This window comes from Trachypithecus francoisi, unplaced genomic scaffold, assembly GCF_009764315.1.
Source record: "Trachypithecus francoisi isolate TF-2019V2 unplaced genomic scaffold, Tfra_2.0 Lachesis_group20, whole genome shotgun sequence".
NCBI classification, from domain to species: domain Eukaryota; kingdom Metazoa; phylum Chordata; class Mammalia; order Primates; family Cercopithecidae; genus Trachypithecus; species Trachypithecus francoisi.
Genome location: NW_022681466.1, coordinates 52,809,649 through 52,833,441, shown reverse-complemented (window position 1 = coordinate 52,833,441; position 23,793 = coordinate 52,809,649). Strand labels below are relative to the sequence as shown.

Sequence of the window (23,793 nt, the reverse complement as noted above, 5' to 3'; positions counted from 1 at the left end):
GCCTGCTGCGAGTGACATCAGGTGGAGATGTCCCACTTGGAAGGATTCTTCCTAGAGAATATCTTTTCATCTTTGTGATACCTATTTTCACAAAATTTACAATTTTTACAAAATTTGTACAAGACATACGTTAGTTTTATAATTGGGAAAAACACTCGGGAGAGTAGACCATTTTCATGGCATTTGCTCTCTTGCATATAACCACTCCTCTTGACTTGAGATCAAATTCAATCTTTATATATTTTTTATTATCTACTTTTTTTAGAAAAGAGACAGGGTCTCCCTCTCTGTCTCCCAGGCTAGACTGCAGTGGTGTAATCAAGGCTCACTGCAGCCTCCAACTCCCAGGCTCAAGCAATCCTTTGGCCTCAGCCTCCCGAGTACCTGGGACTACAGGTATGCACCACCACATCCAGCTAATTTTTTAAATTTTTGTAGAGACAGCGGTCTTGCTATGTTGCCCAGGCTGGTCTTGAACTCCTGGCCTCAACTGACTCTCCCACTCTGGCCTCCTGAGTCACCGTGCCTGGCTTTTGTCTTCATTTTGGCTACAGGTTTGCTTCACTTTAAGGACTCTTAGTAGGAAAATTCAAACTTGCAAGAAAAGTAAACCAAAGGAGGACTTTTCACATTTCCTCATGGGTTTTCACAAAAAGATGTGACCGCCTGTTAAGTGAATTTAGATGCAACTCAGTTACCCTATAGGGAGGTGCTGGACCCTACAAGGCTGCAGGACTGGTTGGCCCAGCAAGAGCATGGAAAGAAGGTGACTGCAGAGGAAGGGGAGTGCGTCCAGGGAGGAGGGAGGGAAAAGCAAATGGCTTTCAGCTGGCTCTTCTCGGCTGCTATTTGCAATATATGTGCCTTTGACATGGCTATTTTTGGGTTTCTGAGTGGGGGAAAATGAAAGAAAAGAAGCCTTTTGCACAGCCACCCTTCGCCCCAGCTCCCCCCATCCCCCCCCACCGCCTCCAAAGCCCCTCTAGGGGATGGTGGAAGCAGATCCTTGCGTATTCTTCATCCCCCACCCGACCCCCCCGCTTTTGGAATATCTGTAGGCCTCACCCACGTGCTTGTCTCTTTATACAGAGCTGGGAAAATGTGGAGATAAATAAAGCCTCTATTAGGCAGGCATCCAATGCTGGGGGGGTGGGGCAGGGAGGGGTCTGAGGCTCTGTCCCAATCTAGGAATGCCTGAGAAAGCTCCAGGGGCCTCAGGCAGCCTGGAGGTTGGAGGCTTCCCACAGACTCCTTTTGCCTGTGCTGACCAGGCGTGGCTGGGGCTTGGGAGCCCTGGGAGCCAGTGTCTTTCCCACCGGGGACCCACAGCAGTGCCTGGCTTCTCTTGGCCATCCATATGCAGAGGGGAGAAAGGGGTTCTTGCTCTTTTCCCCTTCCTTTTTTCTCCTGGATTCCCTCCTCCGAGTGTGGGCCTGCACTGATGCCACGCCAGCCCTCCAGACCCAACAAAGGCAGCCCTACCCTTTCAACTCTGGAAACCCAGCCTTTCTTATTTATTCCATTCTAAGCCTGTAAGGAGGGGTAGATCTTATTTCCTCTCCCAGCCAAGGGTCGGGGGAGAGAAGTGGGCTCTGTGGGGACAGGCCTGGGTGGGAAGAGGCTTGCAGATATTTTTAGAGACATGGGAATTAGGCAGGCAGGGGCCTTCTGGAGCCAGAAACAATTCCAGTCCCAATTCCAAAAGGCCAAATGGGTGGTGGAGAGTGAGGGGCTTTGGAGGTGGAGCGGGCAGGCACAGGTTCTGGGGAAAGGTTGAGGCTGAGTGCTGAGCTCCCTGCAGCTGCTTTACCCTTTCTTCCTGCTGCCTAGTGGTTTCCTTGCTTATCAAAAGCCGAGTGAATGCCACTACTTGGCATTGGGACCCTAGTGCCTGGCCCCAGCAGAACACCCCCAGTGGCCCACTCTTGGCAGAAGCAGCACAGGGAGGTAACACGGCAGGTGCATGGAGGCCCATCATCCCCAGCTTCCTTTGCTGCTGGCTCTGGTTTGATAGTGGAAGAATGAAACGGGATCTAAAATAAGATTTTTCAATTATCTGCGGGCTTCCAATGGGTCAGGCTACCTCAGTTCTCAAAGACCACAAACTTAGCCTTAAACATCTGTGTGCTGCCTCACTCAAAAAGCATCTCTCAATAGCCTCTGGAAAAGTCAGACAAATCTGGGGGTAGGATGTAGAGAAAGGAAAATGGAAAGGAAAGTGAGAGACCCCGGGTGCCTCCTGCTGCTGCTGGGAGTGGGCCAGTTCTGGAGAGAGGTAACTATCAGCTGTCTCAAACATGCTTGCATCTCTGCACTGGCAACTTCACTTCCAGGAATGTTCTCTGAAGCACTATATTAAAAAAGTAAAAATTTGAAAACAACTTGGATGTCCAAAAGTACAGAATAAAGGAATCAAATACAGCCACTTAAATGGAATGCGGTGTAGCTATTAAAGATCGTGCATAGAAAGATAGGAAAGGAACTGTGAGACAGAATTTGCTCTGTTTTTTTTTAACAGACAGGGTCTCCCTCTGTCACTCAGGCTGGAGTGCAGTAGTGCGATCCTAGCTCACTGCAGCCTGGAACCCCTGGCTTCAAGCGATCCGCCCACCTTGGCCTACCACAGTGTTGGGATTACAGGCAGGAACCACCACGCCTGGCCAGAATATTCTTATTAAAAATAACTGGTTTATTTAAAAATTCTTGTTTTTAGTTCTTACATAAGCACATAAATACACATCATAAGAGAATAGATACACAACCACAATATGAACTGACTTTTACCTCCGGGTGGGGTTTAATGGGCAACTTTGCTGCATGATTTTGTTTCCCTAAATTTTCACCATGAACCTATTTTACTTCTGACATTAGGGGGGGAATCACTGCTTCTCCAGCCCCACTACTTTGCCTGATCCTGCCTTTCGCATGGGGCACTCCCTCCCTACTCCACACCCCAGAATGTTCCTAGATTGTTCTTCCCCAGGGAGTTGCAAGGCTGCCAGCCTGGCTACGATAGCCGGGCAGGCACATGTGCCTGTCTCAGTGCTTATGCTCCCTGCGATGGCTGGCCCCTTGGTCTTCCCAGCCAGCCGATGAGATTCTAGAAGACAAGGACGCTTTTTCTTTTTTTTTTTTTTTTTTTTTGAGGCGGAGTCTCGCTCTGTCGCCCGGACTGGAGTGCAGTGGCCGGATCTCAGCTCACTGCAAGCTCCGTCTCCCAGGTTTACGCCATTCTCCTGCCTCAGCCTCCTGAGTAGCTGGGACTACAGGCGCCCGCCACCTCGCCCGGCTAGTTTTTGTATTTTTAGTAGAGACGGGGTTTCACCGTGTTAGCCAGGATGGTCTCGATCTCCTGACCTCGTGATCCGCCTGTCTCGGCCTCCCAAAGTGCTGGGATTACAGGCTTGAGCCACCGCGCCCGGCCAAAGACGCTTTTTCATATTTATTTTCCACCTTCGAGCCCCTCTGAGGCACACAGCAAGGCAGCAATGGGTGAATGAATCCAAGCTCCCTTGCGGTTTCCCTAGGCCCCAAGAAGAGTCACTGAGAAGACATCTGGAGTGAGGAAAAGGAAAACATTAGTGCTCTGTGGCCCTGGGTAAGGACAGGGCCGAGCCCCAGATATGCCTGATATTATTGCTCAAGGCAGCCAGAGTACCAGCTGTGGAACCTGCCCAGTCAACAACAAGGGCCTTATTGTTGGTCCCAGGTAAGTGACTGGGCCCCATCAGTAAATGGCCTTATTCACCAGAGGGAAATGAGATAAACTGTCTCCTCTCCCTCCAACCTTTCTGGAACAACAGTCATCATTAACCCTTGGGATTCCAACCAGAAGAATCTGGCATTTCAACTATTTACGAAAGTATCTTTTCCTCATAAAATTTGCTCCAAGGTACTGGAGCAAATTATAGATGGTACATTTAATGCAGGATGCCAACACACACAGGTCCCCTGGCAGGCCCCCGGCACTGACATTGACACTGACACACACACACACACATACACACACACACACACACACCACCAAGCAAACAAAAAGAGCTACACAGGCCCAGACCAACAATATGACCCACACAGGGGACAGTGTGGGAAAGGGAACAGTGGCACGGAAATGGGTGGATGTGAGGCAGGCACGATGTGCCCATGGTGGACACTAACATGTGTCGACAGGCTGCGGGCCAGTTCCTGACACACAGAGGGGCCTCCAGTTAAACACAGGTGACTTAACACACCAGAATGTTCAATTTCCTGCTAAAACCCTAATTAATATGACCATAAAAAAGTGTGTGTGAGTGTGCAGGGGAGGTATAAACTCTCAAGGATTTATAAAAAGCTGGAGAGGAGACAAGAGTAGATATGAGATATCAAGTAAACTTTGAGTGGGAAGTGGCTGGATACATGGAAAGTGGCCTGGTGGCACAGACGAAGCTTCCTGAGGACAGCCAGGAGGAGGCAGGCTGGCACTGCTGCAGACACCAGAAAGCTCAGGGCCTGGGGGCAGAGGGGACTCAAACAGCAGGGGCAGGGCTGAGAGAAGGACTGATCAGCACCCGTACAAGGGCAGGCAGATCCCAGGGCTTGGCTCTGGCCAGAGAATCCTACCTACTGACCAGCATAGAGGGTTGCCCTAAGAGGGCCCTAGAGCCAGGGGCAGCAGGCACAGCTGAGGGGGCAGGGGAGGCAGGGGTGAAGGACTAACAGCAGGAAAAGTCCAAGAAAATCTGCATCCTAAAAGTTGAGTCCCTCATCCCAAGTCCTTCTGCTGCCCATAGGTCTCCCTAGACTGGAGATGAGAGAACTATCAGGGGAAACCAACTAGCCCAAGAGAAAGACCTCCTAAAACTGTCATTCGCCATGTAATGGAGATGAGAGGGCTTGCACCTGGGGACATTCTAGGGTCTCTCCTAAAACAAACCGGTGCCCTGCCTGCCTGTACTTCTAAGGCAAGGCCTACCAGTCGATATTCCTACACGCACCCCATATACACACACAGCCTCCTTCTGAAGGGTCACCACTCATTTGAGAAAGCTCAAGACCAAAACAAACAGAAAGGGAACTAGGAGAATGAAAGTCAGACCAGAGACAGAATACAACTTCAAAATAACTGTAATGATTAGAGAAAGTATTGCACCCATGAAACACAAACAGGATGCTACAAAAGAGGACACATGGAAACAAAAAACAAGCTCTAAGAAATTAAGAATTCAATAGCTGGAATCAGACCCCAACAGAAGGGTAAGAAGGCAAGGTTAATGCGCTCTCAGGCACAACAAAGCCACACAAAAAGACAATAAACTTCGAGAATCGAGTCAGAAGGACTAATAGCCAAATAACAGGAGTTTCAGAAGTAAAGACCAGGAAAAATAAAAAGAAATTACCAGGATGGGCACAGTGGCTCAGGCCTGTAATCACAGCACTTTGGGAGGCCAAAGAGGGCAGACTGCTTGAGTCCAGGAGTTTGAGACCAGCCTGGGAAACATGGTGATACCCCATCTCTACCAAAAATACCAAAATTAACCAGGTGTGGTGGCACACACCTGTAGTCCCAGCTACATGGGAGGCTGAGAAGGGAGGATTATTTGAGCCCAGGAGGTTGAGGCTATAGTGAGCAGTGATAGCGCCACTGCACTCCAGCCTGGTGGAGAGAGCAAGACCCTGTCTCAAAAAAACTGGCGTGCAGTGGCTCACGCCTGTAATCCCAGCACTTTGGGAAGCTGAGGTGGGCGGATCTCCTGAGGTCAGGAGTTCCAGACCAACCTGGCCAACATGGCAAAACCCCGTCTCTACTAAAAATACAAAAAATTAGCCAGGCGTGGTGGCAGGCACCTGTAATCCCAGTTACTCGGGAGGCTGAGGCAGGAGAATCATTTGAACCCAGGAGGCGGAGGTTGCAGTGAGCCAACATTGCACTACTGTACCTGGCTGACAGAGCGAGACTCCATCTTAAAAAAAAAAAGACTAGAGAAGAGAGAGATGATGAGTTTAAAAAAAGAAAAGAAAAGAAATAAATTACCAGAGAAAGAAAATACGAGACACATTCTGGACTAGAAGGTCAAAACTTCCCACACTGAAATATACACAAGCCTCTAGCTTAATAAAATAAAACAGATCCACACCAAGGCGTATCTTCATGAAATTTTAGAACTCAAGGGATAAAGGGATAAAGAGAAGCTCCTAAAAGTTTTCGGAAAGCATATTCGGTTTATTTGCAAAGGATCAGGAATCAGACTCTTGCACATGAACTTCTCAATAGCAATGATAAAGTTAAAAATGAACACCACCTTCAAAATTCCGAGGGAAAATTAGGTCCCATCTAACATCCTACAGCCAGTCCAGTTGCTGGTCAAGAGTGTGTGCAGGACAGGCATCCTGAGACAGGCAAGGCCACAAAACCTTTCCTCCCTGTGCATTTCTCAAGAGGTTTCACCAAATGAAGTAAACCAAAAAACAAAAAACAACACAAAAACAAACAAACAAACAAAATGGGTGGGGGAGAAAGGGAGGGGAGAGAGAGGCTTCCCAGGATGATGGGGAAGGTCAAGCCCAGATGGAGTGCTATGCAGCAGGTCCAGAGGACAGCCAGAGCCAGTCTGGAACACGAGGACGGCCAGCTCTGTGAGCAACATGACCAGGAAAAACAAGAGTAGTGGGGTAGGAGCAAGGAGCCAGGCCGATGAAAAAGCTATGGTGTATAAAACCAATAGATAATACCTTCTAAAACTCAAGAAGTATCAGTAAAAACCAGTTATTTACAAACACAGAGGTAGGCACTGGAGTATTCTGGCTAGAAATGGCTTCCTCTGGGAACAGGACTCAGGAGTAAGAAGAAACGGAGCAGGAAACTCTTTTAGTATAAGTTTTGTGGTTACATATCTGACTTTTTGAACTACTGCACGTATACAATTTTGAAAAAAAAAGTAAAGCCCCTCAATGCCTTTAAAATTCCCATCTGGCCCATTTTCAGTCTTCACATATATCAGGGAGGACAGTAAGATCCAAGGGTAACTACTGCATGATAGGGAGAGAAATGGGTACATCTTATGTAATCCCCCTGCCCCGGAAAAAATAACAACCAACTACCACCCCACTATCACACCAGTGAGAATACAGGATAAGTTTTAAGGGTCCAAGAGACTGCTCGCAAGGTCCTCAGGTCAAGCAGTTTGCACTTCTCTTTCGGTGTGTTTATACATTAAATTCTTCATTGGAAATAAAGATTGTTTCCCTAAGTCCTAAGTCAAACTCCTCAGAGAGGGCATCCACTCAGGAGAGTTCATGCAGGAACTATATGGAGATCCTTTCCAAGCCTCCAAGGTTGTTAAAATTCAAACACTTGACTTTGGGGGAAATACGATGTTTCAACCAAATGACTGATGTGTTCTAAAATTAGGCAAATGCTTTTCTCCCAGCCAGGAAAAGGCTAACAATATATGAAGGAAACCAGCATGGCCAAAATGGCCACCTGTTTATCCAAAATTCAAATGTGTTACTCTAAGGCTAAACTTCTATACAACAGCCCTCTTACCCCTCCCCACCCTTCAAACTACTGCACAGGCCACCACACAGCACCCAGGACTTCTCAAATGGCTGGTGAGTGACAGAACAAACAGTAAATGCACACTTGCATGTCTATTCCTTTCCATCGACAACTGACCCCTGGTGGGGCCGGGGCGCTCTCCTCACCCAGTGGGGGCCACGGCACAAGGGTGAGGCTGTGGACCTAGAACACAAGCTGGATATCCTTTGACATTACCCATACCTGTCTTTCCCTGCAGAGTCTCTGTAGGAGAGAGAGAGAGAACAAAGGTGAAATGACCCCAGGAGGAAAACTTTACTCCCCTTTCCTGCTCTGGAAAGGACAGGGCTTGCATTTACTTCAACAACAGACACACAGTGAAGGAGCTCAGTGCAGGGTCTGATCCCATGGGCTGAGGGAGACAGAAACGTGAATAGAAGCAAGCTACGAGAAAGAAAAGGGTGAGGGAAGCCTTTGGGAATTCCCACCCACTGTGCTCTAGCCTCTCCGTCCCCCACTCCCACTCTGTTAAGAAGGGAGGGACTAAAGATTAGAAGTGTCCACCTTCCTAAGCCGACCCTCGAGGATGCAGCTGTCACACTGACATATCCTGCACAGCACAGTGCCTAGCACAAGTCAAGCAGATGACCAACCAGTGTGCACCTGACATATATTCACAGCCACTCTCCTTCCCTAAGATTCTAGCACTGGACATTTAACATGACTATAACAACGCCTCAGACCATAAGAAAGAGGAAGCTGAAGTCTGGCCACATGGATGATGTGAATGACTCTGACACCTGTGGCTCTAGCCATCTGCCCCACTTTGTAGCGCTTATGCCACCCATCTTTGTGGGGGGAGAGGATGCCATGGGGAATATGGTGGAAGAAGCAACAAGACGGTACAGACAGTCAAACAAAGCAGGCCAGGCAGGGCCCAGGGAGGTAAGGGGTTTTTCCCACAGAGGGCCCTGGACTGACGCTGGGCTCCACCTCCTCTAGTATGGGTCGCCACAGCACCACCTGAAAACAGCACAAATCCGTTTGCAACAATATTCAACTGGACTTCTCTCCCAGATGTCGATGTTTATATAGAATGTGGCCAGGTCCACTGGAGTGGGGCTGTTTTCCTAACCTTTTCTTGTGGAGCACAAATAGTATTCTCTTCTCCATCTTGGAATGGAGGCCTCAAGAAACAAGAAATCCAAGGCGTTCTTGCAACACACATCCCACCTCTCACACTGCAAGTCCACGTCTCTCATCATAGCCTCTCGCCCTTCCCCTTCCTTGCATCCTGGGCTTTTCCTGGGGGACAGCCGCACCAACCCTGCCTCTTTCAACAGGGCTGGGAGGACCGCAAGGGATATGGTGTAGTGAAAAGGGCTCTGGATGAGGGTCGGCTGTCCAGCCACAGTTCTGGGACAACGAGCCACATGACCCTGGACAACACATTCCATTCAGCCCCCAGTCACCCAGCACCTGCTACACGTGCAAGCATCTGCTGGGCTGGGCCTTGAGGAGTGTCTTAGTTGCTCACTGCTCACTGACAACTGCCCTGTTCACACCAACCCAGGCAGGGAGGGCTGCTGCACAGAGGCAAGTGGCATCTGTCCCTGAAAACCTACTGGGAGTGACAGTGGGGTCTCAGTTTCCTCATCTGTCAAAGGTGAGGGCCGGACTAGATGATGTCCCCAAAGACCCTCCTTCCCAGACCACCCCACACCTACTGTTCTCATGGCCCCTTCAGATACAGCTAGAACGGCCTCTGGGTCCACTGCTGGGACCAGAATATAAGGTCCTGGGTGGGTCTCTTGCTGAAAACCCACTGGAAGTCAGGGCCAGGCAAGCATGCCCTCCATATCCAGGTGCAAGTCAAACCCCCTGCCACCACTGCCCCCGAGATCTTCAAACCTCAGCTGTCTTGGGGGATGAAGTCAAGAGGACTCCTGGCCCTGTGCTCCCCTGTGGCCAGCACGCTCCACAAGTGTTGGCCACCTGACAGCATTAGTGCCCATCACCTGGCAGAGGTGTAAAGACCTGCTCCAGTTTATCCTGGCATAGCTGAGATCTTCAAACATTAACCAGGTAAGGCTCCAAAACCTTAGGCCAGGGGGTGTCTTGACCCCAGCTCACAGAATGGGAATGGAGCCAGAGCAGCTCCACCCACCAGGTCTCCAACCTGTGGCTCAACACAAGACCACTAGCTCTCCCAGAAAAACCCTGACTTTGGGCAAGTTACTGCTCTCCTCATGTGACCACTTTAAGGATTAAATGGAAACACAGTGAGGACGCTAGCACTGTGGTTTCTGTGTGATTACTTTTTACCTCTACACTGATCACAGAGGCTTGCTGGTTCCAAAAACTGTACTCAGTATCTGGAGGAAGTGAGCCTTGGACTTTTGCCCTGTGACAGCCACCACGCCCTGCAGACAGACGGCCAACACCACTGATGAACCCCAGCACCACTGCTTCTCAGCTGGGGCCTGGGTATCACAGAGCATTCCCCCGTCACCAGGTGCAACCATGGTGGGCTCAGAGGAAGACAATGACTCCTTGCTTATTAGACTTTGTGGAGCAGCCTGTCTACCACCCTTCCATCAAGGCAGAGGAACAGACAGAAGCCCAAAAGCAAGCATTAGCTACCTGAGGAGGGACTGAGAGTGGGGGACGGGTTGGGGCCGTAAGACCCTTCTGCCCCCGCAGGACAAGCCTGCCTTAGTGCAGCTGGTTGGAGGTGGGTCACAGCTGGGACAGCACAGTCCTTTAGAGCCTGTTGCTCCAGGGAGTCTCTCTCCTCCTCCATCTGCTCTGTCCCTGTTCCTTCACCTTTGTGTCCCACGGTCTTGGTCTGCAACACCATGCCTGTCTGCACCTCACAAGTGAAAAATAAACACAAAACCAGTCTCACCACAAGACAACACTGCTCAAGGACAAGGAGTCTTTTCTGTCTCCCTATCTCCCCCTTGGGTTGAATCAGTGAACAGGAGGCCAGGCGTGGTGTCTGCTGCGCTCTACACACTGAGGGGCTCAGCTTCCGCGCCGACTTGAGTCAGGGAAGCCTTCAAAGCTCCGCAGTGCCAGGTTCCATGCTGCCCCAACCAGGGCAAAAGCCACTTCTCCATCGCCCCCAACTGTGGACAGGGCTGGCTCTTCCAGGTCCTTTCCTACAATGACATTCCCTGATCCTGCTTCACACTGAAAACACAAATGCTCTGGAAGGGGGGTGATGCTGATACCCAGGTGGGGACTATGCCGTCCATCAGGGCAGTTTCTGGTGGCCCCATCTTCCTTTCCCCCTTTCTTGTGCCTATACCTCACATCTAGCAGCAGACCCCACAAGTCCTGCTGAACTCCCTAGGGCCTAACACTGGCGCATCGGTAATCCCAGTTACTCGAAAGGCTCAGGTAGGAAGATCACTTGGGCCCAGGAGTTCAAGGCTGCAGTGAGCTATGACTGTGCCACTGCACTCCAGGATAGGTGACAAAACAAAACCCAATCTTTAAAAAATAAAAAATGAAAGAAAAAGGCACCCAGATTCTGATCTAAGAGGGAGGCAGAGGAAAATGTGACAAAGAGGATAAGGAAATGTGATGACAGGAGCAAGAGACTGTAATTGTGACAGGAAGAGGCCACGAGCCAAGGAAGGCAGGTGACCACTGGAGTCTGCAAGCAGTGGAGAGAGGATTCTCCCCCGGGACCTCAGGAGGATGCTGCCCCGCCCATACCTGGACCTTAGCCAAGTGGTACTCTTTTTGGACTCTCAACCTCTAGAGCCATCAGAGAACAAAGATGTGTTGTTTTAAGCCACTAAGTTTGTGGCAACTTGTTACAGTGGCCACAGGAAACAAACACACCTGCCATGTTGTGTGCTGTGACCGGCACCTCCAACGAAGGAAGTCACCCTGGAGTTCGAGTCTGACACACTGCCGGCAGATGTTTGCCGTGCCTGCGTGTGGCTGGACCAGCCCTCAGGCTAGTACATGGCACAAGGTGAAGGACACCTCCTTCCTAAGGTCCCTGTGCTGCTGACCTGCATCTCTGAGATCCCACCAGTGCAACGGCTCCGGGTTCAGAGAGTTTTCCCCACCATAAAGGACATTTCCTTCCTGGCCAAAGAAAAGATTTTTCTGAAAAACAGTCTTGCAGAGGCCAGGAGAGGTTAAGACACTGACATATTACATTGCCTGCCACAAGTGGTGCCCTACGTGGATCAGCTCATCAGACTGTTTTCGGACATGACAGATTTCCCAGAAATGCCTCAGGCAAAAGACATGGCCAGGCAGGTGGGGATCTGAGTAGGGGGCAGAGCAAGACCTAAAAGGTGAGAGTGGAGGGGATTTGCCCCTGGGGGACTTTACAGTCTGGTGCCACACTGCCAACCCTGTTTGTGCAAGTGTGTGAGTGCTGCGCAAACACGTGAACACACTAGCACCAGCCACGTGGCTTTGCTTTTTCAACTCTAAATGTTTTCTGTTGCAACTCCCATGAAATGACTTTTTTTTGACAGTTCTTTTCCCACTGCTACTTAATTAGTTTCCTAACCAACTATTCCAAGCTTTTCACTTTCTTAATACCTAAAGTCATTTCTCTGTGTGGGAGGGAGACGCCCAGTGCATTATCACGAGCCTTCACGCTGCAGGGCACTGTCACAGCTGCTGCAGAGAAGTCCACCCACAGCTCTGAAGATAGCCCAGCAAGGGTGCCAATCACAGCCCATCTTCCCGGCTGCCTCCCCAGTGTGGGGTGTGGGCCACAGAAACCCCTTCACCCTCACGACAGCTCTCGCCACTCCCATCACCTCCTCCCACCACTGAAAGAGCTGTGTATATGGCAAACGTCTGGACAGAGAGCACCTAAGTGGATAACTAGGTAGAACCCCTCTTCAGCCCCTTGATAATTAATTGTGGGTGGCCAGCAGTCGCTCCACTCAGGCAACACAGGGAAGGCAGAGAGAGAATGTGGGTATCTCATTATAGCCCTGAACACAGGCGGGCAGCTAATTCCTATTTTGCTGTCCCTGACTCACCACTTATGTAACAGGAAGGTAAGCGCACAGGACAGTCCTGATGAGACAGAAAGGCACTCACTGGGCACCTGAGGTCACTAAAGCCTCTCAGTGCGGCCTGAGATTCAAAGAAGGGGGGCTTTTGGGAGTGGCCTACCTGAAATCTTTACATCAGAAACTCAAGCAGGAAAGAGTTGGGGAGGACAGCTGCCCAATTCGCCAGCCAGCCAACATGCGCCCTGTCTAGGTCGGCAGACACCAGTGCTGCCTAGGGGTGCTCACCGTCCTGTAGAGGGAGATCCTCGTGGAAGTAAGTGCACGGTGTTCCCCATGCTCTGACAGGTGTCCTGGGGTTGGGAACACAGGGAGGACTCGTGTCTGGCCAGGGCCAACCTGTGTCTTCTCATGGCTTTCCAGAATGACCCAGGGTGACCTGCAGAGAGGTCCCTTCCTCTGATCCTCTTTGCCTGCTCACTCTGGCACGTTCTTCTCCAACTTACTCCCTCTACAGGGCTCAGCCATCCACGTACGGCTCTAATACTGGAGGTGCAGAACATCCAATACTGGAGACACAGAACATCCAAATTGCCCCATACAGGGCCAGTCCCTTCCCTCTCACTCATCCCCGAAGGGCAACTCCCAGGCTCTAAGTCGGGACAGGAGATTCAGGGACCCGGATGCTTGTCCACATCTGTGGTTCAGTCACTCCCGACCCCTCCCCGTGGCTGAGCTTCCTCATCACAAAATGGAAGGTCTGGATCAGGTCACAGCGGGAACCCCCGACTGTCACCCTCAGGAGTTGGCTGTTTTTGGTCCACACAGCCCCATGATTAACCATTGCTGGCTTCCATTCCCTGATTCTTTCAGTGTGGGAAATGTCACTTTGAGCAGAGATGCAAACAACAAGAAAGCTCTCAAAGGCAGTACCTGCTGCTGCCTAACAGATTTGGGTCCAAGAGTCTTACAAGACTGGGTCCCAAGCCCTTCCCGGACCTGTCATTAGCTCTCCTCCCCCAGCCTCCCAACTATGATAAAAGGAAGGGAGGGGGCTTAAAGTTCAGCCTCCAGTTTCCTAAGAACAACATCCATCTCGAAGGTCCCACAGAGGTACAGAGAATGCTCTGACCTCTACGTGCTCCATTCTAAGGGGTGAACTTTCATGAGTCACCGTAAATTACACTTTAGGGGAAAAAAGTGAGTGTCACTTGTCAGCAAATGGCTCTGAGCTTCCCTTATGACCCCCACCCTCCACTTTCACAGCACTTAGGAAGTGTTTCCATGCCACCTGGGTTCACCTGCACCCAGACCTGGCTCACTCACCTTTAGTGTTTCAAAATAACTTAAATCTGGCCACAGACGCTCTAAGGCAAAGTGGCCTACAGGAAGCTCAGTCCAGCAGGGCCCTCCCTGCCCCACTTATTATACCATCAACTCCCTGCTGCTGAAAGAGCATCACACAGATTCCACTGGACTGGTTCAGACCTCACCTTCCAGCCAAGAATCTATCTTTCTTCATTTAGGAATTCATTGTTACAAATACGCAACATCTCAATTGTCATGACCAAATGAAGACAGGATGGGGACTCATCTAAGGCTCTATGCCCAGAAAAGTCAAGTGGGGCGGGATGCAGGGGTAAAAAAAAAAACCCTCAACAGCCTGCAAGAACCTTCTCAACACCCTGGCTTGTCCTCAATTTCTGGCATCTCGTGGCTGTGCCAGCCCTGAAAGCCAGTGGACTGTGCCCCGGGCTCGGATACTTCTTGTGAACACAAGCCCCTGTGTGCCTGAGAGTTCACCTATAAACATGGGCGTTGCTCACTCACCAGTCACCATTGGCAAAGAGCTTGAAGACATTGACTGCTTTGGGAAATCTTTAAAAAATAAATATATTCATTTGGAAAAATAATCAAATGACTGCATAAGAAGAGGTGCCTTTCCTGAACAAGCCTGTGATCTGGGCCTCTGGGCACCTGGATAATTCCGCAGAGAAGGAAGTTGGTCCAGTCTGGTCAGCGTGTTTTTTTTTTTTTTTTTTTTTTTTTTGATACGGAGTCTCGCTCTGTCGCCCAGGCTGGTAGTGCAGTGGCTCGATCTCAGCTCACTGCAAGCTCCGCCTCCTGGGTTCATGCCATTCTCCTGCCTCAGCCTCCTGAGTAGCTGGGACTACAGGCGTCCACCACCGCACCCAGCTAATTTTTTTGTATTTTAGTAGAATAAAGCAGCATATCTAACTGTATACATTTTAAAACTTGTATTAAGACTCCGTGCAGAATTTCACTTAAAGACCGAAGTCTCTCAACCAAAAGTCTGAAAGCACCTAGGGACCCTAGGGGAATGCGATGCATGAGGAGGGGCTGGAGGGCTGCCTCCCCCATTACCAGCCCCTCATACCTTGCTCATGGGGCTCGTGTAAAGATGAAAACACACCTGAGTCCAAAGTTGTTTTTTAAAATGATCCGATTCTGAAAACACACAGCACAGAACTCGAAATGAGCAGCTGAGCAGAGGTGGAAAGAACACAGGGCTTCCTGTGGTCCAAATAGCCTAGGAAGTGCCTACACAGGGAGAGAGGGCCTGGGTGACCCCACAGTTACTGACCCCACCCCAACAAGCCCTCCCTAAGGTACTCAGGCTCCATATACCACACAGCAGGACCTGCCTCCTTCCCCTTGCGACCAGGACCTCATGGGAAAGCACAAAGGCCAGGGCAAGGCTGAAACATCACAGATTTAAAGTTAAATCTGAAAGTACAAGACTGACCCATAAAACACATTCCTTGGTTCCCTGTTTTGCCCCTTCCTGTCCTTTAAACATGAAGGGTCTCCAGGCCTGAGGAAGCTTCTCTGCCTCTCAGACAGTTACAGGCTCTATGTTCTTATTGTTCTGATTTCTATAAATCTCTCTGAATATATATTCATATGCCCATGTAGTAAAAAAGGCAGGTGGACCCTACAAGGTTGCAGGCCTGAAGCTAGCTTGGTTCAATGGCATTAATAAAGACATAGGTCAACTACTGTAGTTGGGTCAGTCTGCAGCAACAGACAAGCCAGAGGGTTAGGAAGGATGCTGAGAGCCCTGCCTGGCCTCCAGCAAGCCCTATTTCCTGCCCGCATGAGGCAACAGGTGCTGGTGAAGCGGCCTCTCTGAATGTCAAGGACAAGATCACTTGGGGAAGGAAAGATACCATCCCTCTCTCAGCAGGAGCCTGCCTTGCCTACACATCAAGGTCACTCACTAGTTCAGACACCTCACAATCTCTGTGGGCTGAGCTCAGTCTTTTCAATTGTGAAATGGACATGGTATATACCATTGTGAGGAGTAGGACAGAAATGGGCAGAAAGTGCCAGCAAGGAGCCTGGCTGGGCACATGGCTCCTCCTGAATCTCTGTGATGAGTGGGAAGGCAGACAAGTGCCACCTCTCTCCTCCCAGAAGACTTCTCTGCCTCCCCAACCGGTTACCCACCGCCTCTAAGAGCCTACACATCATGCTTCTGCTAGGGATTTAGCCTGCATGTGCTTATATTGGTACTGAAAGGTATGAGCTTCACCACAGAAGGGGCCTTCTATGGCCTAGTGTCCTCTCAACTGCTCTGTTACGGACACAGCAGCCACCATGGTTCCCAAAGAATCAGATACCCGGTAGGTGCCTCAGCACCAAGGAGGAGTAGATGGTTCCTCTCGCCTGCCTGGGAAAGCTCTGAACTAGAGGAAACAAAGTCAGAGCTTGAAGCAGCAGTTATCAAATGGAGTGGTTAGAAATCACATGCACTTTGGGAGGCCGAGGTGGGCGGATCACCAGGTCAGGAGATCAAGACCATCCTGGCTAACACGATGAAATCCTGTCTCTACTAAAAATACAAAAAATTAGCCAGGCGTGGTGGCATGCACCTGCAGTTTCAGCTACTTGGGAGTATGAGGCAGGAGAATCACTTGAACCTGGGAGACGGAGGTTGCAGTGAGCCAAGATCATGCCTGTCTCTCTGGTGACAGAGTGAGAGTCCGACTCAAAAACAAAAACAAAAACAAAAACAAACAAAAAAACATGTAGAGTGGTTATTTAAACTGGTTTCCCAGCCTCGCCCTGCAGATTCTGATGCAGGGCATCATCTGCAAAAAAAAAAAGGCTTAGGGAGCAACGGGAACTGGGCGATTAGCTGCAGAAAAGGGAGAAACCTCAAATGACAGATCCTAAAGACAGCAGGGCTCAGTGGTAATGCCCCTCCTCCTAGGCTCTCACAGGCCCAGGCAACTTTGGGCTGCTCATGGCTTTAACACTACCAAAAGTAGCAGAAATTTGTCAAGAGCGAGGTGAGCAGAGGTCCCAAGAACAAGGCAACTTCCTGGACCTCTCCTATAGGAAGCAAACTCAAAAGAAGCCAGAATCCTAACCTATCTGCACTTGGAATGCTCTGAAGATCCTTTGGACCGAGCCTATTTACTTTACACACAAGTACACAGGCACCCCAAATTAATTTATCAGGCTGGATCTTCACATCTTATGGGACTGACAAACTCCCAGGTTGTCCCTGAAAAAGGCACATATCCAAGAGCTAAAAGTGTTTTCTCTACTATGTCTGAGGATATGAGCTGAGCTATGAGTCCTTAGCATGGCCCCTACACAGTCAGGCAGCTCTCATCTCTCGCGACGCTCAAGGACTCTCCAGGCTAAGACAGAGCAGAGCTCCACACCATGGAGACCGCCCTCAGCACCATGCCTGCCACAGAAGGTGGCCTCAGTCTCTCTATGGCTTCCATGTGTGAGAGGCTCGGGGTCAGCAGACACGGTCCAAAAGCATTAGACCTACCATAATCAGGAGGAAGGAAATTCTGACTCCAACCCGGATGATCTTTCAGGACCTTATGCTGAGTGAAATACACCAGTCACAAAGGACAAACACTGCACGAACCCATTTATGTGAGGTGCTGGAGGAGTCAAATTCATAGAGCCAGAGAGTAGCATGGGGGTTTCCGGGGGCTGGGGAAGGGAGTTATAGTTCAATGGGTGCACAGTTCAGTTAGCAAGTCAAAAAGGGTCCTGGAGAGGAATGGTGGTGGTGGTTGTGCAACAATGTGAATGTACTCAATGCCACTGAACTGCACACTAAAAAACGATTAAGATGGTGAACTTCCTGTGTACTTACCACAGTTAAAAACATTCTAACAAAGCATTTGATGAGCTTTTTGCCTTAGAGAGCAGGCCTGTGAGAATCCCAAAGCCTCATGGCCTGGCCTGCTCCACCCCAAGCTCCCGGAGCTCCCATTCTCCTTCTAGACCTGGAGCTCTTCCCAAGAGCCTTTTAGTGACATCTGGTGACATCCACACCTCAGCTTGACATCAGTCCCCAAAAACTCGGTGGCAGAATTAGGTAAAATCATGAGCAGCATTTTATAGGCAGAGAAACAAAGGCAGAGGACAGAGGCAGCAATCCAGGTTTCTAGATTGTTGCTTTATCCACTCCTGAAAACCCAGGGGCCCAGCCAAATCTCTCAGGCTCTTACTTGTCTGTGAGGCAGCCTGGACCCCACCTCACCTCAGCCTGCATTTGAAAAATTTCTTTTCCTTTTTCGGGAAATTTGCCTCTCTTCCACACCCACCAGTTACAGGGTACGTGGGTGTATCGAGAAAGAAATTTCCCAAAAAAGGAAAAGAGATTCCCCAAAGTTAGTCCCATCTCAGGGCTGCCTGGAGAGGCAATGGTCAGCCTCTGGAACTGGATGAGGTCCAGCAGCCCCAGCCCCAGCAGAAGTCCCTGAGCAGAAAGGTCTTCCTGAAGCCACTGTCCCCAGATCCAGGGACTGCTGCCTTCCTCCTCCTCCTGCACGCTGTGACCTCCTGATGTCCATCTTCCTCTCCAGGTCCCAACCCAGTGGGGCTGAGGTAACCCCATCCCGGTTCTCTGGAGCTCTTGGGAAGTTTTCTCCCTTCTGCTGAGTAATCCCTAAAGGTCACTACATCCGTAATCTCCCTCCAAGGAACACCCCTTATCCTATCTTCTCCCTTTTCCTATGCGCCCTCTGTCTTAAGGTTTTCTTTTTTTTTTTTTTTTTTTTTTGAGGCGGAGTCTTGCTCTGTCCCCCGGACTGGAGTGCAGTGGCCGGATCTCAGCTCACTGCAAGCTCCACCTCCCGGGTTTACGCCATTCTCCTGCCTCAGCCTCCTGAGTAGCTGGGACTACAGGCGCCCACCACCTCGCCCGGCTAGTTTTGGTATTTTTTTAGTAGAGACGGGGTTTCACCGTGTTAGCCAGGATGGTCTCGATCTCCTGACCTCGTGATCCGCCCGTCTCGGCCTCCCAAAGTGCTGGGATTACAGGCTTGAGCCACCGCGCCCGGCCTGTCTTAAGGTTTTCAAGCTGGGAGCAGAAATTATGCAGCAAGGCATTTACAAAGTTCAACTCCACAAACATTTATCGAACACCTGACTAGATTTGTGCTGCCCAAACCCCATGCTAGACAAGGGGGAGAAACACCAAGAATTATCAGGAGCCCATCCACAACAACAACAAGTCAGTCTAGTTGGCAAGATAACACTCAAATGATATCAAATGGTAACACTGTATAAATGTCAGCAACAATTCGAAACAGACGGTGACTGAGTGTGGAGGACACAGACCAGCCATAAAATGTTACAGTTTATTATGTGAGTCTGGGAGGGTCAGAGGTGGCCAGGGGCTGCTCAGAGCTGCTGCTTTTGAAGACAAATGCTGAGGTAGGGCTTGCTTTGCAACATCGTGGTCTGAGGGCACCACGCAGGGAGTGCCACCTATGTGTTCCCTGGTACACACACACACACACACACACACACACACAGCAGTTCTGCAGGTCCTGTGGTTTGCATGGTGTGCAGGAGCACCCCACAGACCTCTCCAGATAAGAAACAGGCCCACCCCATTCCACGACTGGCACTGCACCATCAGCAAGCTGACTCTGTGCCATCATCCCCCTCACTCCCAGGAAATCTGACAGGTGAACCCTGCGCTGTTTAAGAGCAGAGCTGGCCAGGCGCGGTGGCTCAAGCCTGTAATCCCAGCACTTTGGGAGGCCAAGACAGGCGGATCACGAGGTCAGGAGATCGAGACCATCCTGGCTAACCCGGTGAAACCCCGTCTCTACTAAAAAATACAAAAAACTAGCCGGGCGAGGTGGCGGGCGCCTGTAGTCCCAGCTACTCAGGAGGCTGAGGCAGGAGAATGGCGTGAACCCGGGAGGTGGAGCTTGCAGTGAGCGGAGATCCGGCCACTGCACTCCAGCCTGGGTGACAGAGCGAGACTCCGTCTCAAAAAAAAAAAAAAAAAAAAGAGCAGAGCTAATAGCAAATCACATTTACATTTTCATTTTTAAAAATAAATAAGAATTTAAATAAACCCTTGTCAAAATTGCTCAGTTCTTGGCCTTGGCACTGTGGACATTTTGGCCTGGAGCCTTCTTTGTTCTGGGGGCTGTTCAGTGGAGGAGATTCAGCAGCATCCCTGGCCTCCACCCACTAGATGCCAGCAGCAGCCCTGCCCCAGTTGTGACAATCAAGGATGACTCCAGACATGGCCAGTGGCCCTGGGAGGCACAACGCTGAGGACCACTGGTCTATTTCCAGGCACTCACAAAGGAAGCTTCCAGCTTGGCTTGAGTTCACCCACACATGAGCCTGCCTGAAATGGAGTTTTCCTGCTCCAGGTCTCAGGATTCTGCCAGCCTGTTTTGGGTGGGACTCTCAGCTCAGGGTGGCTGACCGTTAAACTGGAGATCTTGGGCCACGGGCTGTGTGCTCACCTTGGGGAGTGGCTCTGAGGAACAAACCCTGATGCAGAGCACTGGGTGCTGGAGAAATCCTTCCAGCCTCTGCCTCCTCCCACCTGGCTTCTACCCAACTGCCTCCTTGCAACCTTCTCCTATGACCTTCCAGATACAACAGGGAAACCCCTCCATGGCCTCGGCTAGGCAGAGCAGTATTTACTAATGGGCTCACTGGGTCAGTCTCTCCAGCTCCCAGGTCATCTGCCAGAAAGCAGCCCATGGCTCAAAACTCCCAGCTCTGGGCCTGCCCCCATGCCCTCGCTCCGTCCAAGTTTTCCCTGGGGCTTCTTTCTTTCCCCACATCCCTGGCACAGTCCCACCTCTGCCTGAGCACTCCATGAAATAATATGCAACTCATATCCAGGTTGCTGGGAAACCACAGTGTCGGTGCTTCTGGCTAGGCAGCCTCAATTATCCAGAAGCCACATCTAGGAGGCAGCATGTGCTCTGCACTTGTGCCAGCACCAAGGCGTCCCCAGGAGCTACTCTCTTTGTGCTTGTGCAACTGAGCCAGAGGGAATAATAGATTTTGCTTGACTTTAGTTAGACCTAAAGAAAGATTTCCTGACCGAAATTATCAGTCCCCAAGGAAACAGTGCAGGGAGCTCTGTTTTTTTGGGATGGTTCATGACCCAGCCCAGCCTGAATGTAATCCAGTGACCTCTTGAGGCTCCTCTGGTACTGTTAAGTCAACTGCAGGACTTAGCCAGGCAGCCAGCCACAGGGACGCAAGGTAAACCTCACAGCGGCAGGAGCCCAGCTCTGACCCCAGGGCTACTCCCTGTGTAAGGGCTAAGCCAGGAGAACAAGAAGTGTGAAGTCTATCCTCCAGGTCTGCTTTCTTGCCTCAAAGGAATGGAGTGTCCAAATGCATTGTCTCCCTGCTCCTACTTCCAGCCAAGTCCACCATCGGTGCTCACCTCTAATCCACTACCCTGGAGCACAGATGTTCCCACAGTAAAAAACCCCTATGCTCTAATCATGATGTACACATATGCTCACTAGAAAGAATGAAAAGGAAGACAACTCTTTTTAAGAAGGAACCAGTGAGGTGACAGTTGATACAGGATTACAGTATCATCCTCTTAATTCACCCCAGAAACAAAAGTAGAAAAAGTATCACATCACAAAGGTTAGGACTCCAGTACAAACACGCCCACTTCTGGTCTTTGCACATGTGAGCTCTAATGACTACCCAAAAAACCCAGGAGCCCCCGCCACCCCCTCCCGCAGTCTGGAAGGTCCCTAGAGGGCACAGTTATCTCCACTCATACTTCCAGAGTCTGTCTCGCCCCCGCAGCAAAGAAACGAACTCGGGTAGGATAGGCAGGGGCTGCCTATTTCATAGTGAGACCAGACTTTCCAGGACAGTCCCAATTTTACAATGCTGCACATATGTGCATACAAACATTCACCCACCAAGTGGAACTGGAAAAGGCAATCAAATCTCCCATCTTCAACCCTTTACAAAGTTTGGAATGCAGTCCTACTTTAGATTAATTAGGAGAAACTAATCTCCTTTACAGAAAAAGTCAGGAGATAAAGTGGGTGGAAAAAGAAAAGCCAGAAATTCCACCTAGTTGATTTTCAGGTTTGGCCTCTGGGGCAACAGCAGCAAACACTCATCCAGCCCAGTTAGCAACTGGAAAACCAGGGAGGTGGGGAGCAGGAAGGAGCCTGTCTGCCTGGTTTAGTGACCAGAAGAACGCTGACCCTGTGACCAGGAGGCCTCTGAAGTCACCTCAGAAAACTATGCCAAGCTCAAATGAGACAAGCAAAACCAATTACAGTCTCAGAACTGACAGGCAACCCCAGGACTAGGCACGTGAGCACATATGCCAGCCCCAGGGCCATTCCCTGCCCCACACCCACAGGTCCACAGCCTGCAAACGTCCTCACTGTGACCCAGGACTTTGCCCCTGCTTTCCCCTAACCAGGAGTGCTCCGGCCAAGTCCACACTATTAGCCTTGAACAGAAATGACTTCCTCCCTCACTTCTTCCTCTCACTCAAGACTACAGAAGATGATGCTTCAAACCAAAGGTCTGGGTTTTTAAAGCTGTCTCCAGCAGGTGCCACAAGTTCTTCAGAACATTCCACACTCCCAAACAGACACAAGTGAGAGCACATAGCTGCTGTGCTCTCACACAGCAACGCAAGGGCACTGTAATGGAGGGACCTGGTGAAGGCTGGGGACAGGGAGTAGGCAAGGATAACACTTACCATCTCATCCAGGGCGTAGCGCAAAAGGCCGTGTTCGTAAAGGATGAAGAACCGTCGCTGCCATTTCTGCAACGGAGCACAAGGAGGGTGGTTAGGAGGATCTGGGTCCTGGCCCCAGAGCTTGGCTTCTGGAGTTCCCATGTCTGACAAGCCCGTATCTAAGGAAGGTGGCTCCACAGATTCCACTTCTGGGGCAGGTGGCAGGAAAAGAGGGACTCGAGGTATAAGAATGTTGATTCATCAGCCAGGACTGGGCTGGGAGAAAGGCCCAAATCACATGAGTGATTGAGGCTTAACAAGAAGCTTTTTTTTTTTTTTTTTAAAACATTTGGAAGCTCCTCAGGAACAGAAACAATGTGTGGTTACCTTTTTGTATTCCTGATGGTGCCCAGCACAGAATGCATCACATGATATGTGTCAATATTTATTTGATGAATGATCTGACATGACATGGAATAATCCAGGAATGCCAAGGCACGGATTCAGCACTTCTGAAAAAAACCTGGGAAACTGCTACAAAGGGGGTTGTTCTGATGATCCACTGGCAAAGAGGAGGCATGAAAATAGCCAGGCTCCAGAATTCACTGAGGTGAAATGAGCTAATGAAAATCAAAACAGAGGAGCAGCAAGATCAGTGGAAATAACTCCAATATCCAAGGAGTGACCAACTGGCACAGAGTGTCCCCTGCTCTACTCTCCCTCCAAAAGCCAGACCACTGGGAAATGCCCACAGTGGTCAGATGCCACCAGGAGCTGAAATGAAAAGGACTATGAGGTGTATGTCTTCCTCTGTGTGGGGAGAAGGGCTTTGTCCATAATGCGAGTCTGCTGGCCCAGGTCATGAATGACAGGCACAGCTCCCAGCCCCAAATCATCACAAGGGTCCATGACCTATTTTCAACATTGCAACAAGCCCAATCCAGCCTGGGCAGCATGCTGAAAGCCTGTCTCCACAAAAAACACAAAAATTAGCTAGGCATGGTGATGCACGCCTGTAGTCCCAGCTACTCAGGAGGCTGAGGTAAGAGGATCACACAAACCTGGGAGGTCGAGACTGCACTGAATCGAGATCACGCCACTGCACTCCAGCCTGGGTGACAGAGCAAGACTCTGTCTCCAAAAAACGAAAGGGAAAGGGAAGGAAAGGAGCGGTAGCACTGTAAGAAAGTTTGTGAGGAAGGAGAGTTTTGTAACAGGAGGGGAGGGGAGGGCCCAACAATACTCAAAGTTTAACTGGCAGTAAGGCCACAAGCACT

The 23,793-nt window shown here is 50.2% G+C and overlaps 1 protein-coding gene across 1 annotated transcript in view; it reads right to left on the bottom strand.

Annotated features, from left to right (window-relative positions):
- Window positions 1-23,793, bottom strand: part of MPRIP (myosin phosphatase Rho interacting protein) — a 146,446-nt gene that overhangs the window by 87,217 nt on the left and 35,436 nt on the right. The window contains 1 exon segment of the mRNA XM_033184326.1: window positions 22,538-22,603. Within this exon segment, the coding sequence (XP_033040217.1) occupies window positions 22,538-22,603 (66 nt within the window).